At 31.5% G+C, this 17416-nt stretch overlaps 1 protein-coding gene and 1 non-coding gene across 3 annotated transcripts; both read right to left on the reverse strand.

Annotated features, from left to right (window-relative positions):
- Positions 1–482: 482 nt before the first annotated feature.
- LOC114581086 lies at positions 483–588 on the reverse strand. Its single transcript, XR_003702891.1, has one exon. It is a non-coding gene; the product is annotated as a small nucleolar RNA R71 (small nucleolar RNA).
- A 9203-nt stretch (positions 589–9791) lies between these two features.
- LOC114580691 lies at positions 9792–14543 on the reverse strand. Of its 2 annotated transcripts, none has more exons than XM_028699051.1 (2): positions 14200–14543; positions 9792–9926 (listed from the first exon to the last, which is right to left on the reverse strand). In XM_028699051.1, exons 1-2 carry the CDS (start codon positions 14424–14426, stop codon positions 9884–9886), a joined length of 270 nt encoding a protein of 89 aa, XP_028554884.1. In that variant the 5' UTR covers positions 14427–14543; the 3' UTR covers positions 9792–9883. The 2 variants fall into 2 exon arrangements, with proteins under 2 accessions (XP_028554884.1, XP_028554883.1); XM_028699050.1 differs by lacking the exon at positions 9792–9926 and adding an exon at positions 13187–13515.
- Positions 14544–17416: the final 2873 nt, after the last annotated feature.

A 17416-nucleotide genomic window follows, 5' to 3' on the forward strand; every position in this document is an offset into this window, starting at 1 on the left:
TTGGTGTATTTATATTAAATCTAGTTAAAAGCCCTTATTATTTAATTTAAATATTGAGAGAACCCTAACAAAAATTAGAAGAAAAAATCATTAGGAATAGCTTAACCAAATATAGATCAAGACCATCTTAAAGCTCTTAGGGAGTATGTCAATCCTATAGTAAATGAAATTCATTAGAGTATCAACCGACATTTTATCCAAGCAATTCACTTTGAGCTGAAACCTTTATTATTTAAATGATTAAAAAATTTCAATTTAGAGAAAGTCCTGCTGAGGATCCTAACCTACATAACTAACTTCTTAGAAATATGTGCAACATTTAAGTATAATGGCATCACTGATGATGATATTAGACATTTATTTTTATTATCAAGGGCAAAGTTAAGATGTGGTTCAATAATTTTCCCTTAGACTCTATAATCACTTTGAATGAGTTGACACATAAAATCATAATTAAGTATTTCTCACCTTCTAAGTTTGTCAAGCTTAGGAATGATATAACATCTTTTTTCCAGTTTGTTGGAGTGTCAATTTATGAGAGTTGGGAAAATTTTAAGGAAATGCTTAAAAAGTACCCTCATTATGCTTTGCTTGATTGGTTTGTAATAAAGAACTTTTATAATGGGGATGTAGGATCACATAGGTTAACTATTGATGTTACAACTGGAGGTTCTTGATGTTAAATCCTTTTGAAGAGGCTTATTCCTTCATAGAGGAGATGGCGACAAATAATTTTTAGTAGTCTTTTGATAGGGTGAATCCTAAGAGAACATTAAGTGTCTATGAGTCGGATACTTTATCAATTTTGATAGCTCAGATAGCATGCATATCTATGAAGTTGGATAATCTTGGAATTAATTTAGGATCTATTCAATTTATGTATTTGGATGAGCATTATTTAAATACTATTTGTGAGAATAGTACATAAGGGATTGAGAATGTGATTGGAAGATAAAATAATCTTAGTTTAATATTAATATAGGTTAGAGGAATAACCCTAATTTTAGCTAGAATAATATTAATAGTGAAAATAATAAGAGGATGCAAGTCAATCAAATCTTGGAGGAAATTAAAATAATCATCGACAACCGGTAGTAAACCCTAAACCTTCTTAACCTTTAGGTTTTAATCAGAATAATCAATTCAGACATAAAAAGTCACCTTTAGAGGAGTTAGTAATTCAAACAGGAAACTAACTATAAGTTCAAGCTACTTTAACTAAGAACTTTAAAAATTAATTAGGATAATTTATAAAAAAAATTAGTAGTAAACCCCATGACATCTTGCCCGATAACACTGAAGTTAATCCAAAGAAGAAATATAAAGGTCATAGTTTAAAAAATTTGAGTAGTAGTGATATCACTCAGCCAAAATGGCATATCTAGGAACAAAAAAATTATTAATTTAAAAATTTTCAACCAAAAAATTTAAATACATAGAAAAGTAAAAATGTAGTAAAATTAGACACATAAATTTATAGTGGTTTGGTCCAACTAGACCTTCATCCACTCCCTAAAGACTCCCTTTTTAAGTATTGCACTATTACCAATGTGACTCTCATTTGCTCCCACAGCAAGTCAAAGAATCCTTTATAATTATTCTCTCTTCAACCAATTCCTAGTGCGGAAGAGTAACGTTATCCTTTAATACCATCCAAGTGTTGGAAAAATACCATCGTTCTTTCATACCATCTAAGTGTTAGTAAAGTACTGTCATCCTTTAACACTCTCCAGGTATTGACAGAGTATTGTCATCCTTTCACACTCTATAAGTGTCGGTAGGGAACTAGATCTTCTTCAAAGAACTTTTCTCAAGCATCTTCAAAGAAGTAAGGAAGAGATTTGCCCTATACACAGAGATCCTCACATTTGAGTAATCTTGTGAACCCTTCGCACTCTCAACTTGCAAGAACTCTCTCTCTCTCAAACATTCTCCCAAATAACTCTCACACTTGCTCTCAAAGAAAAAATGAAGAATGATTTCTCCCACAGTCGATCTTATATATGAAAGACATGAAAAACTGTCCAGAAAATTAAAATTTTTCAATTTAACAATCCATGATCGTACGTACGAACAGTTCAAAATTTGCTTGTACGAACCAGTATGAATCGATTGTGTACTCTAATTGACCTATGTATGAACTTATATCATACAATACGATCAATTCAAAATTAAATAGATTCATCCAATACGATTCAGTACAAAATAATTTCGTACTCTAAATAATGTATTATAGGAAATCTATATCGTACAACATGAACTATTTTAATAAAACCATGTTTTGTTCAGTACAAAAATGGCCTCAACTAGGTTCATTGTTCATTCTAGACAAATTAAATAAAAAATGATTATTACAAAAATAATGAAATAAAAATTAGTTAATTTCAAATTCAGTAATAGATATAATTATTAATTAGATAGATTTGGATTAGAGATTAAATGGTAAAGGAAAGAACACAATAGAAAATATTTTAATTGGCGACATTGCGCATCTTTTCAAATATTTGTGGCACACTTCGTGTTTCTTTTTCTATTTTGGTTGATTTTGTATCTTTTTTTATTTTTTTTACTTTGGGAACCATTGCACTTCTTCTCTATTTTTGCACACATTGTGCATTTTATTTTTAATTTTTTACTTTTTAAGTCTTTCCAATATCAATTATCTAAAATCAAATTTCACTAATAATAAAAATAAATATATTGAAAAAAATAAAAAATAAGAAGACATCAATCTTGTAATAATTATAGCTTAGATATATTTGTCTATAGGAACATGAAATTGATTCTTTATCTAAATCCAATTATAATTTTAATTTAACTTTTTGAAAGATTAAATTTTGTAAAGAAATTAATTTTTAGGGCAAAGTATTTTATAATCCATTTCAATGATAAATTTCAAAAGGTTTTTCTCTTTAAAATCATAAACATTTCAAAAATTAAAAGTCAATGCACATGAATGAAGCATTCCAATATTCTATTCATTATAAAGATCACATATAAACATATATTTCTAAATTATATCATCATGACAACTCACATCATATCATCAAGTCTACATCATCTCAACACATGAAAACACTAAACTAAAGTAGAAACATCACAATAGCAAATACAAAAACTCAGAAGCAATAACATGATAGACGTACATCTAAAAATCTGAAGGGCCCTAGTCTGGAGGAGGTGGTTGATTGAACATTGAAAAATAACTACTAATTATAGCTATATTCATGTTCATTAAGTCAAACTATCCATGAACCCACCCCATATCTTCATTGTAGTGAGCATCTTGCTAGTTAAGATGAGTTTCAATTTGATAAAAACATTAATCAAAATGAGTATCCAATCAATCAAATCGTTGGAGTAGTTTTGGTCAGGTCCTAGTGCAGGTGCTAGGGCAAGAGCTCCCCCTTCATCCTTAGAATCATCACTCTCTAAACTCTAATCTCTCCCACAAAGTGCCCGAAAAGTGGCATCAGTAAAGTAGAAAGGAAGTTCTGTGGAAGCATCAGGATGAATCAGGTTATACTTCTTATGTAGAATGTAGGTAATTAAATATCCAAAAGCCGCTTCATCCTCTTATGATGTGGAAGCTTAATTTCAAAAAGGTTATAAATATAATCTATGATGAGTTAGACTTCATCAAAGATTTTCTCATTCATAATTAAATACGTGTCTGTGGACAAAATTGGAGTCATATTTATCCGATCACCAGCTTTAGGGATAATAGAAGATCTCAAAACATGTTGGATGGCCTAAGCATTTTGATGTAAAGTGTAAATTCTAGAAAAATGACATAGTTGGGATACACCTCTAAGAGTTTTATTGATTTCACTCCTATCAAAATCGGCCCCAGAAGTTAAAATATGGGCTCGAATGCCTTGGGTTCTCAAACAAATAAAGTTGCCTAACTCCTCCTTGGTAATTTCTACTCATTAGTTCTGAACATAAGAACTAATAGTAGAATGGTCCTCATTATATCTCATCTAAATTCACTACTCATTATTTTTGAAAATCATCACAAAAATTATTATTTGTAGATCCAAATATGATATCATGAATATATATATTTGAATAATGAGTATGACATCTCTTATTTTCTTCAAAAGAAGAGTGGTGTCCACACTTCCTTTCACAAAAGATCTCTAATGGGTAAGTGCTTAAGCTCTCATACTAAGCCCTAAGTGCCTATTTCAGTCCATATAATGTCTTTTTTAAATTAAACACATGATTAGGAAATTTAAAATTTTTAAAACCTGGAGGTTGCTCAACAAAAGCATCCTCTTATATCACCCCATTCAAAAAGACACTCTTTACATCCGTTTGATATAATTTAAATCCTTTAAAGTAGGCAAAGGCTAAAAAAACACTAATTACTTCAAGTCTTACTACAAGGGAAAAAGTTTCTTCAAAATCAATTTCTTCTATTTGATTATACCCATTAGTCACCAATCATGCCTTATTTTTTATCACAACTCCTAAATCATTCATTTTATTTTTGAATACACACATAGTTCCAACAACGCTTTGATTCTTTAGCCTTTCAATCAATTTCCAAATATCATTTCTTTCAAATTGATTTAACTCTTCTTGCATGGCCAAAATCTAAAATTCATCTGAAAATGCTTGATTTATATTTATATTTTCAATCATTGATATAAAGAAAGAATGATTCACCTCTTTGCTAAGTCCATGCCTAATCCTAACACCCTCACTGGGTTCACTTAAAATCAATTCCTCAGGATAATTCTTAGAAAATTTATATTCTCTTGGCAAACGATTTTCTTTTTCCACATTTTCTTATAAATTCATCTTTTCAATTCTTTGGGAGTTATTTTCAATATGATCCTCTTCTAACCTTGGCTCTTCTAAAATTCCAAATTCATCAAATATAACATGTATGGTCTCCTTGTTAAAAACTCTATAAGATTTTCCAATACTAGAGTATCCAAGAAAAATTCCTTCATTAGATTTTGGATCAAATTTTCCTAAAAGAGTTTTACCATTATTATGAATGAACACCTTATATATAAAAACATGTAAAAATGACAAATTTGGTATTCTCCTCTTAAGAAGTTTATAGGATGTCTTATTCAATTTGGATCTAATATTCACCATATTCATAACATAATAAGCTGTACTAACCGCTTCAGCTCAAAAATATTTTAGACATAAATATTCTGTCAATATGGCTCTAGCGGCTTCAATTAATATTCTATTTTTTAATTTCAAACTCTCCTCCATGATCATTTTGAATCGATAAAATCTTGCATCCTAGTTTTCTCTAAATCCAAGTTAAAAATTTTCTAAATTCCTTAAATAATTCACTCTTATGAAATAAATTTAACCCAAGTAAATCTTAAAAAATCATCAACAATCATGAATCCAAATACCTTACCCCCTAGACTTATATTGTTAACCGATCCAAAAAGATCCATATGAATAAGTTTCAATTGTTTGCTAGTTTCAAGATCCTTAATGGGATGAAAGGAGGAACTTCGCCTTTTTTTCTAGTTGACATCCATCACATAGGTGAATCTTAGTAAAGTCTAGTTTTGGCATTCCTCTAATAAGTTCTTTTTGGATAATTTTCTTAAGATTCTTCATGCTAGCATGATAAAGTATCCTATACCATAACCATGATTCATCAGAAATTATTTTTAGATAAAAAGTATTGGCAGATTTAATATAATTCAAATCAAATATATACACATTATTTACCCTAATTTCATTCAAAATATTAACTCCATTTTGGTTGATTATACAGCTAGTGGGAAAAAATTTTATACTATACCACTTTTCACACATGTGACTAATACTCAGTAGATTATGCTATAAGCCTTCTACAAGTAAAACATTCTCAATGAAAAAATTATTTAAGTTTCCAATCATACCTTTGCCTATCACTTTCCTAGTAGTATTGTCTTCTAGTGTAACCATGCCTCCATTCCTGACTTCCAGTGATATGAATTATAGAGTTTGTCAAGTCATATACTTTGAACATCTACTGTCCAGGTACCAAATGCTCTCACGATGTCTTGTATGAGAGCATTTCTATAAAATGATCAAACTTTAGTCTTGGGAACCCAAATAAGTTTGGGTTCTTCTCTTGGAAAAATTAATCTAGACGCATCTATGATATGATTTTTTTATGCATCTTAGGTCTCTACACTATATATGATTTACTGTAAATAGTGCAAGTGTGAGATATATGTCCAATCATTCTACAAGAAAAATATTTAATTCTAGTAAAAAGTTTTTCAATCTATGTGAGTAAAATTGTCTTTTCTTAGGTTTTAAAATTTTTGATTTTTTATGAGGACTAAAAAATTTTTTAAGAGCGGGTGGAATCCTATTTTTCTCATATGCTTTTAATTGTGCTTTAAAAAATGAGTTTGCATTTTACAACACATTATTGTCAACTATTAAATAGTGCTTTCTATTATTATATTCATCTATATGTTTTAAAATCTTTTTCAAGTTTAGTATAGGATGATTTCAATAGTTTGTGTTAGTTATTGAATTTATCAATCTCATCTAATAATTTCATGTGGTTGTTATCAATATGTTCATGATCTTTTCTAAGGATTCCATCATCTTTTTGTAATTTTAGAAAAGCTAAGTTCAACCTAGCATGCATCTTTTTGAGTTTTCTATATACATTTTGTATTTTCTCAGAAATATTAAAAAACTCTTCATAAGTTAAGTCACATACCTCTTCTTGATCTAACTGATCATGCTTGTCGGCAATCGAACACAGGTTGGTGACTTCTTCTTCTGCTTCAGTTTCTAAGGAATCCGAAGTTGAGTCCACCCAAAAAGCTCTATATAATCTCTTATTGCCCTTCCTCACATTTGTTTTCTCCTCCACCTTTTCCTTGCTAGGATTGGCTTTAAGATTTGAGCATTTAAATTTAATGTGTCTACCTGCATTTATAATAAATAATATTATTAGAAGCCTTAACATTTTTATGGAACTTATCTTTATTTCACTGATAATGTCTCCTTTGCTTCCTTTTAAGAAAGCTCCCGAATTACCTTGTCATCAAGGCATTATCATCTTCATCCTCAAGATGAAACTAATCACTCTCTAATTCATCTACTTTCAATGCTATGTTCTTCTCCTTTTGCTTCTCACCTATATCAATTTGTCTTTGAGTCACTCATTACTTATAAGAAATTAGGGATCCAAAAAGATTATCAATAGAATAAATAGTTAAATTTTTAGACTCTATAATAACAGTTTTTTTATCATAAGTAGTAGACAAATAATGAAGTATTTTATTCACTTTCTCGGCATTCATTAGTTCCCTATCTGAAGCATGCAAAAAGGTGACTATTTGAATGAAACGTGTATACATGTCAGTAATTAATTCATTTGGTTTCATGCAAAATAAGTCATAATCATATAATAATATATTTAATCTAGATTAATTCATTTCATTAGTCCCTTCATATGTGATACAAAGTCTATTCCAAATTTCTTTTCCACTATTACAGGTTGAAACAGGCATATATTCTTCAGATGTAAGTACACAGAAAAAACTAGTTAAATATTTAGCTGTTTTAGAGACTATAAAGGAAGATTGTTGATTGTTTTTGGAGAAAAGAGAACGCATTGGGATATTGCTCATCTTGAGATGGTTGCTATTATGACTCTTAGAAGACTAATTCAACCATGGATGCTTGAATGTAAAGGAGTAATAATTGAAGGTGATAACATCAATGTTATCAAATTCATTGAAAATTCTTTGAACAAGACCAATTGGGAAGGTTACAATCGGATGGAGGAGGACTTTCTTTTCTTGACCGATTTCAATAAGCTAATTCATAATCATGTTCATAGAAATTGTAATAAGGTAGCTGATTTGTGTGCTACTTTAGCTTTGGATACCAACTTTTACTTTGATAGCTCTTTCTTTGCTAAGATTCCTCCTTCTCTTTGTTTTTTGTTGAAGAAGGAATGTGAGCCTTTTCCTTAGTTTGTAATTATCTTTCTTTCTATCAATTGCAAAATGCATTTCTCAAAAAAAAAAAATAACTGAGCTAAGTCTTGTTCTTTTAAATTCTAGTCAGCAAATAATGTTTTTAATGCCATCGATAAGTCTAGTTGGCCTAGTGCATCCTTCCTGTACTAAAATCCACATGCGATAGTCAAGCAATTAAAGAAAAGTTGGCATTCATGTTTTTCAAAAATTGAAAGAGATATTATCAAATAATGGGGGTCTAGTGATTGAATACCCTTCAGGTGTGTTATGGTTTTTAAACGTAGCCATGATCATTTTCAAAAACTTGTATAAATCTTAATTTTTGAAAGAAGGCTATGATACCACTAAAAGTCTGTATAGCTTGCTAGACCTAATGCAGTTATCCCAATGCTAACCAAGAGGGGGTGAATTCATTATTTTAAAAAATATCTTAGAAATTTTTATATAAAATAGTTTCTAATTTTTTATTGTGTACAAAGAAATTTTTTTATCAATTTAAAAATTTTTAATCACAAAAATTTAAATACATAAAAAAGTAAAAATATCGTAAAATAAGAAATGGAAAATTTATAGTGGTTCGGTACAACTAGAACTACCTCCACTCGCTAAAGTCTCCCTCTTTAGGTATTGCATTATTACCAAAGTGACTCTCTTTTTGCTCCTACAGTAAGGTGGAGAATCCTTTAAAATTACCCTCTCTTTCACCAACCCCTAATATGGTAGAGTACCATCATCCTTTCATACCCTCCAAGTGTCGGTAGAGTACCGTCATCTTTTCACACCCTCCAAGTGTCGATAGAGTACCATTATCCTTTCACACTCTTCAAGTGTTAGTAGAGTACCGTCATCATTTCACGCTCTCTAAGTATTGGTAGATAATCAGATCTTCTTCAAAGATCTTCTCTAGAGCATCTTCAAAGAAGTAAGGAAGAGATTTGCCATAAATACAAAGAGATTCTCACCATTGAGTAACCTTGTAAATCATTCACACTCTCAACTTGTAAGGACTCTCTCTCAAACACTCTCCCAAATAACTCTCACACTTACTCTCAAAAAAAAAAAAAGAAGGATTTCATCCACAGTGAGTTTATAAGACCTTATATATAAAGATATGAAAAAAATATCCAAAAAACTAAAATTTTTCAATTTGACCATCCCCGATCGTATAGTATGATCGACGATCATATGTACAAATAGTTAAAAATTTCCTCGTACGATCCAGTATGAATTGATTTTGTACTATGATTGACCTAGGTATGAACTTATATCGTATAATACGATTAGTTCAAAATTGAATAGATTCATCTGATATGTTTCAATACAAAAAGATTTCATACTCTAAATAACGTATTGTATGGAATCCATATTATACAGTACGAATTATTTTAATGAAACCATGTTTCATTTGGTATGAAAATGGCCTCAACCATTTTGCACTCTGGAAGTCATTTTTACGATACTATGATTATATAATACAAATAGTTCAAAAATTTACCTGTTCATCCGGACAAAAAGATATGCATTCATTTCGTACTCTAGACATCATTTGTACGAACCTATGATCATACAGTATGAACAGTTTAGAAAAAATTAGGAGTTTCTCGGGATGAACTTATAAGTATCTATTGTCTACTCTAGAAGGCGTACGTATGAAGCTAACTGTATACAATACAAACAGGACTTGGAAAATTTTCCTGGCATGGTTTGATTAACTTCTTTTTGGAGGTATGCTTAAGTCAAATCATCCCGTACAATATAAAATAATATAGTATGTTTAGTTTTAAAAAGTTATAAATTTGTACACTCCTCTAGTGTGTGTGTGTGTACGGTAACTCAATTACAATCACACTCTCTCAGACTCAAGAAAAGTATATACTCCAAAAAAAATAAACCTTAATCTAATCTGACTTGAGGTCTTTAGTAGTCTGGAGTATGATTTCCCTGAAATATTAGTACACACAAATAATAAAATCAATATTTTTAATATATGTTAGGAGAAATAAATGCTAATACAATAATATTATAGAATCAAAAAACACAAATGATATAAAAGCATAGTTATGAAAACTAAGTTAGAACATAAACTTAATTGATTGTTGATGAAGACCTTCCTAGAGCCACCAAGAAGCTAAGGATGATGAATGGTGAAGAAGACTCGAATCCTTGCTTGGAGCAAGCTTTGTGAACACTTCACAAACTTCCCCTCAGAAGATTCTCTCTCGTCCTCCCAAGCTCTCTCTCTCTCCTTCTCTAAGCTTTCTCAGGTCAGGAAAGTAGCAAAAGATACTCTTAATAATATTCAAGAGATCTTATAAAGAAGTGCTTAAAAATTTTCCTAATTTACAACTTATTATCAAGGATTGTCCCTATATGATCAGTGTATTTCAACCCTTCCAGATGGATGATTTGGGTGTGCAGGATGATTAGAACGCATTATTTATTTTGATCATCCAGGACAATGAGGATATCATCCTGTATAATTAGTTCAAGATCATACATATCATCCAGCATATAGTTCTGATCATCCAATAGAGAACATCTAGATGATGAATAATTATAATTAATGATCCTCTATAATTAGTTCAAAATAAGTAATAATCATCTAGCACACAATTCTGGTCATCCAACATAAATATCTAGATGATGAAAAATTATAATTGATCATCTAGCAGATAGTTCGGGATGACTAGCAGATCTAAGAGAAGATTAAGGCTTTCTAACTGATCATCCAGGATGATCCTATGATCATCCAGGATGATCCTATGATCATCCAGGATGATCCTATGATCATCCAGAATAAAATGATCGATCAATCTAATCTTAATTACTTTCCTTAATCACCTGACTAATTTAGGCATGATTGTAATAAATCATCAAGGATGATATGTGATCATCTTGTATAATTTCTAAAAATAATATCATACCAAAAAGAGTTTGGCAGATAAGTATTTTTTATGTGAGCCTATCATCCAGGATGATGTGAATATCGTCTAGGATGATTTACTTAATCTAGGCTTAACACAAATGCCCTAATTAGGGTTTCTATTTTTTAACTAATAATCCAGGATAATTTTAGATCATCACGTATTATATGATCAAAATAAAAAATTTCTTAAACTTATAGAATTTCTCCCCCTAAGTGTGTGTGTGTGTGCAAGGTTACTTAGCATTAGGATCCAACTTATTACATTTGACACAAGAAAGAGTAAAAATCACTGGAATTAAATTTACAAACTGACTTAGTCCTAATCTACCCAATCCTGAGCTAGCTTGAATTAAAATTAACCTTGTGGACCTAAAAAATTAGTAGATAGGGAAACCAAAACAAATATGCAGTAGTAACAATAGTAGAGAAATAGGAATGCCAATAATGTTTATTATCATCAAAATTATATTCCTTGAATCTAGATTTGCAACACCCATTCTTTTGGAGAAAACTTGGAGAGAGAGCCTTGAACGGGAGAGAGGAAAGGGTGGAGTTTGAGAGGGAGAAGATCCTTATGGGGATCAAGGGAGTATGGATGGGGTTTCACAAGGTTTCTCTGATAAGCTTGCATCTTAGTACCATCATATTCAAGGTTTTCTTGAGGAAATTTTTGGGAAGAGAAGAAGATCACTTTAGTGTCAAAGGACCTGGTTACTCCATCACATAGGGGAAGGTGAAAGTGACTCAAGGTTCTTTTTCCTGATTAGGAGGGTGAAAAGGAGTCCAAGTTCTATGTCTCACCAGGAGGGTGAAAAGGAGTTAAGGTTCTCTACTTGTGCAAAGAGTATGGTCATCTGCTGCACCGGGTTAGTGAAAAGATTTTGTAAGGGATTCTTTGCCTAGCTGTAGGGGCTAAAAAAGAGTCACTAAAGAGTTCAGTGAAATACCTGGAATGGGAGGTTCTATGGAATGGACGTAGGTCAGGATGATCGAACCACTATAAATCCCTAGTGTGCTTATTCTTGGTTTTATTTTCTACACTTTATTTTCCACATTTATTTTTTAAGGAAATTCTCTGGTTGAAAATCAATATTTTTTTATTATTATGAAATTACTTTGTTTCCATATTGAGAGATAAAATTATTTACTTTCATATGTTGAAAAATCTTTAAAAAAAGGATTTTATAACGGTTTATTCACCTAGCTGTGGGGGCTATGGAGAATCACTAAAGACTTTAATGCAAAATGTCAGGTTTCTGAACTACTATAAATCTCCGGTGTGTTTGTTATTGGTTTAATTTTTCACACTTTATTTTTTGCATTTTCTTATATTAATTATGTGGTTGAAAAATCTTTATTTTTTATTATTATGAAATTACATTTCTTCCACATCGAGGGATAAAATTGTCTATTTTTACATGTTGAAAAAGCTTTAAAAAGGGGATTTTTCTTTTTGTTTGAAGGAGTTTTTAAAATAAATAATTCCCCCCCCCCCCGGTGGTTAGCCTTGGGACTAATTCTATAAGCTTTAACAAACTTCACAAACTTTCAAGGGTTGGCAGACAAAGAAAAATTTTGAAATGAATAACCAAAATAGAAAGAGCAAAGAAAGAAAATCCCTCATTTGAACATGAAAGATCCCCCAAGGTATTGTAGATGGCACCAATAAGAAAAATAAAATATCACTTTGGAAAGGGCCCAGAGAGTTATCAATTGAGTGCAACAACCAGTACAAAAGACCCAAGAAGAACTCAACAGTGGTCATTTGAGGGGCCCAAATTTGCACCCAAGGTCTAATGAGTTGCATTCTTCCTCTTTCTTAGGGAAATGGTGACAAGCCCAACCTACTTTAGTTATTTTTTAAGGTGAACATGAGACACACTATGTATATGCTTGGAGAGATTCAGGTTATTGTTAGAGATATTTTGTTGCTAAGATTTTAGAACAGTGGAAACAATATGCTTTAGGATAGAAGAAGCTAATATAGGAAAGTTGCATCTCATTTCATGTCCTTTAGAAGGATTTGCAGAAAGATGGACTTTTTTCTTAGGCTTTTTCCTTCGATATATAATGTTCCAAGTTCTCGATTTGTCCTCGAATGAAGGTTGGGAAGGTAGAGGATGGGATAGCTAAGTATGCAGAGGACTAGTTGGATTCTGCATATCCATAATTGTGGATTGAAGAGTACTGTCAACATGGCTCTTAGGCTACAACTTAACCTTGCAATGGAAAAACTCCACTTTATGTACAATAATTCCACAATGGAAATAAAGATGATAGAGGCACTCATACTCAACTTTGAAAAAACCTTCCATTAAGGACTTTAATCCAAAAACATATGGAGAGTTTCTATCTTAAATCAATGCGAACACATACTCGAGCAAAATAACTTTGAGCCCAAGATGAAGATTGTCCATCCATCTAAAGAGGTTCACCAATCATAGCAGCAATGCAAACAATATTGGAAGGATCCCAATACATTAGAGGAAATCGAGGAAACTGGACCCAAATTGGTGTGACAAACCCCTTTATATCCTCAATATAAAGAAACACGACCACCGATCAAGGCTAATAATCCTTCCGTCCACAATCCAAGGATCGCCCCTGAGGATGGTATCATAAGCATCAGGGCTTTGAAAAATATAAATAAAATAAATATAAGAAATAGTGATCACTTGAAACTCCCCGACATGAGACCAACGCTTTGATAGTTCACCATGGAGTCAAGCAAAAGATATTTGCTTGCCATCAAGTTTCCCAACTAGAGCACATTCCGATTTAGAAATATTTTCATGAACTTTATCAAAGTTAAGGGTCAAGGAAATTCCATCCTCATCAAGAACCTCCTTTTTGAAGATCTTGTCTAAAGGAGTATTAGAGGGCTTCCTCCAAGAAAAATGGCTTGGGCTTCAGTAACTAAAATCCCTAAACTGCTTAGGAGAATTTTGTTTGCTTGAAAGAGGAAGAAAATTTGAACCAATTGCTCCTTGGTTAAGAGAATTAGTCTTAGAAGGATTATAACAAACAGTTGATGTACAAATTTCTATAACAAGGGGCTCTTGAATTGAAACAATGGTGGAATTAACCCTACAGGAATCCAATCTATCATCCAAGAGATTCACGCAAATGACACCAGAATCAATAATACAATCTGACATTGATTGATTCATAGCATCCACACATGATATCGAAGTATGTTGAACGATGCAAACTGACGTATTATCGTAGACAAAGCAGTCCAATAAATTATGAACAGAAGAAAAGTTCCAAACGGACTCCATAGCAAACCTGCATAACTGGTCATCATCCAAAGAAAGCAACTCGATCTCCTCAAATGAAGTTTTTGTCGCTAAATGGTCGAACCCAACAGCTTGGACGTCCTGGAATACTTGTTCACATGCCCCAAAACTCTTGCCTTCCAATACCTTCCAATAGTTCCCTGTCCTAAAAGCCTTCCTACCATCACTACCCCTACCGAAGCAAGGAGAAGATCGCCAGCCTCTCCTTCCTGCCATCCTTCAAAACATGTACGCAAGAACAAACCACAAGGCTACGAAGGCCACTTCCTCAAAACCATAGGTTACAACACCTCCATTGAGGATATAAGTCACACTAGGTTTTAAGTTTGCACATTATCTGTTTCCCAATAAAGCTGCTACTTTTCTTATATATTGAGATTGTCCTTTCCATAGCGCTTCCACTTTGATAGATTAATTAATCAAATTAAAAATTATTTTAAATTAAGAATAATTTATATCCTAGGTGCTAAATTGAATGAACAAAAGAAAATTATTCTTAATTTGAAATTCATAATAATCAACTAAATTAAGCATATGAGTAAATATCTTATCTTGAACTTCAAATACTAAGCACTTAATAGCGATTAATATTTTTAGATTGAATAATTAAGTTTACAAAAAAGGAGTACGTAGATTAAATTATGAAAATCATTCAAAACTCTACTATGAAATTAGTAAGCTTATAATAATCCTTATATTAATTCAATTTAAGGTTTCTTAAATGAAGAAGTTAATATGATATTCAAAATTATTACAACTGTACTCAAATATTTTTGTAAAAAGAGAAACTCATGAAAAACAAGAATAGAGAGAGAGAGAGAGATAGAGAGTAAAAGAAAAATGAGCACTTCAACAAAAATTGGTATCTAATGTAGCAACGTTCCTAAAGAACTCTAATACTTATATCAAATAGATGAGTGCAAGTAAACTAGCTAATACATATGAAGTGTTCCAAATGAATTTCTAATTTAACTATAAAAAAAAATTCTAGATGAAATATTATTCAACTCTAAAATAATTCGTCAACAATGCACTTACACTTATATTAAATAAGTTTAATTTGAATATTAAGAAGGATCTTTAATTATGATTTTTCAAATTAGAATTATAACACTTTGATCATTCCAATTTACATCTAAACGGTAGTGTTTTGTCTTACAAATTATTTAATTTTAAATTACCAAATCTTTATTTGAGCTAATGAGTTGATCAATATGTGATTACATCATTTCTCGAGGAAAAAAGAGACACCATTACTTGAGGACAAGCAAGAGCTTAAGCTAGGGGGAAATTGTTAAGTGAAAATTATGTAATATTTTATTATCTTAAATTTCCATAAAAAAATATTATTTTATTTGTATTGTAGGAATGACTCAAAAAAGAGAAAAAATCACAAGAGTTTAACCAGTGTCGCAACACTAAGACTATCAGTGTTGTAGAGCTTCATAACACTACAACACTCAACTTTTGCAGGGTCATGATGGAGTAGTTGACAAAATGTTGAGACACTCTCAATCAGCCAAATAACGCACCAGTTCAGCCAATAGTTGTGTTAGATCAGTCCAGCACCAGAGTGGAGCCTACTTAGCAGCGCTAAGGCGCTAGTTTATATTATTATGTCGCGGGGCCACCATATCAAGCGCCACGACACTTGGTCATTTATGTAATTAACATAAATAATTTTTTTATCTTTTTGTGGAAAGATTCTATCACTTTAGAGATTTTATCATTTTAGGAAAATTTAGAGTGTTTAATTGCAATGTCACCTTAAAGTCAAATTTTAGGGAGACCATAGGAGAGAAGGATATAGCAATTGGAGTGGTTGGCCTACCTTGTTGTAAGAAAGAAAACAATTAAAAGAAGGAATGAGTGTGGAGAGTGATGTTGCACTATCCGGGTGATATTTATTTACACTTTTCTCCTTGTACTTTCTTTATGGAGAAAATAATGAAATATGTGTTGTTTTATTTTAATTTAATGTCTAGCTAAACTAATAGTTTTGGGATAATGATGTGAAGCCTTGGTGATTACTAATATAGACTCTTGTGCTTTAATGAATTAATATATATTTTTAATAACTCTTGTTCTTAATTTAATATATGGAATGATCATGTGTAGAGTTAAAATATAGTGTGATATATTACCTCGATAGAGGAATATTAGAAAATTAGGAGTATTAAAATGGAACTCTTACATACCTATATATGATGTTTAGTGTTTTAGAGTCTATGAAAAGATAATAACTATAGAAGAACTATAAACCTTCCTCTTCCTTACAAGCTAAATGGAGTTCGAATGATGCTTATGATCTAATTCATAACCAAAATAGGAGAGCCTACAAAGGAAAGATTTAGAAAATCGCTATCATTAGTCCAAAACACTTTACCTACTGATATCTTATCTTTCTTCTTTATTTGTTAGGCATGATAGAATCTAAAACTATCATTCGTTGTGTAGGATAAACATATAGCTCAAATAAATAGTATTAGCACATTGGCATTGTAGTTGAACACTTTCTCGTGAGATGGACACTCTCTTATATCGCTCCTATTACTTGATTGACTCGTGCACTTGTGTTATTTTGTGGGTATTCATATCAAAAAATAAATATATGTATATTTCATGCAAATATTGTTGAGAGAGTTGCTATGTAGATTTACATATTTTACACTCTTACAACTTGTATGTTTTTTATGATTCCAAATATTATTGTTTTTTCCTAACACATTATAGAATATTTGTATTTTCTCCTGTGTGTACTAACATTTAAGGGTAGTCATACTCCCGATTATTGAAGACTTCAAATCAAGATCTGCTTAGAATGTTTTTTAAAACTAGAGTCTGTATTTTTCATTTTATTTGAGTATGAGAGAGTGTGATTGTAAATTGAGTAACTTAGCGCGCACACACACACACAATGGGGGAGAGTTAAAATTCATAATTTTTAAAACTGATCGTATTGTACGAATTTACCTTTTCATCCCAGGACGATGACCTCTGGACTTGTGCTTCGAACTATTCATCTAGACGAATTTACCCTTTCATCTTAGGATGATATCCTTTGGACTTGTGCTTTGAACTATTCATCCAGACAAATTTACCCTTTTGTCCCAGGACGATGTCCTCTAGAATTGTGCTTTGAACTATTCATCCAGACGAATTTATCCTTTCATCCCAAGATGATGTCCTCTGGACTTGTGCTTTGA

The sequence above is a fragment of the Dendrobium catenatum genome, unplaced genomic scaffold, assembly GCF_001605985.2.
Source record: "Dendrobium catenatum unplaced genomic scaffold, ASM160598v2 fragScaff_scaffold_133, whole genome shotgun sequence".
Taxonomy (NCBI): domain Eukaryota; kingdom Viridiplantae; phylum Streptophyta; class Magnoliopsida; order Asparagales; family Orchidaceae; genus Dendrobium; species Dendrobium catenatum.

Coding starts and splice junctions, on each gene's coding strand:
- LOC114580691 (XM_028699050.1), bottom strand. CDS start 14,426: ATGGCAGGAAGGAGAGGCTGGCGATCTTCTCCTTGCTTCGGTAGGGGT. Junction 13,516..14,199: donor GATGATGACCAGTTATGCAG/GTTTGCTATGGA, acceptor TACCATCCTCAG/GGGCGATCCTTGGATTGTGG.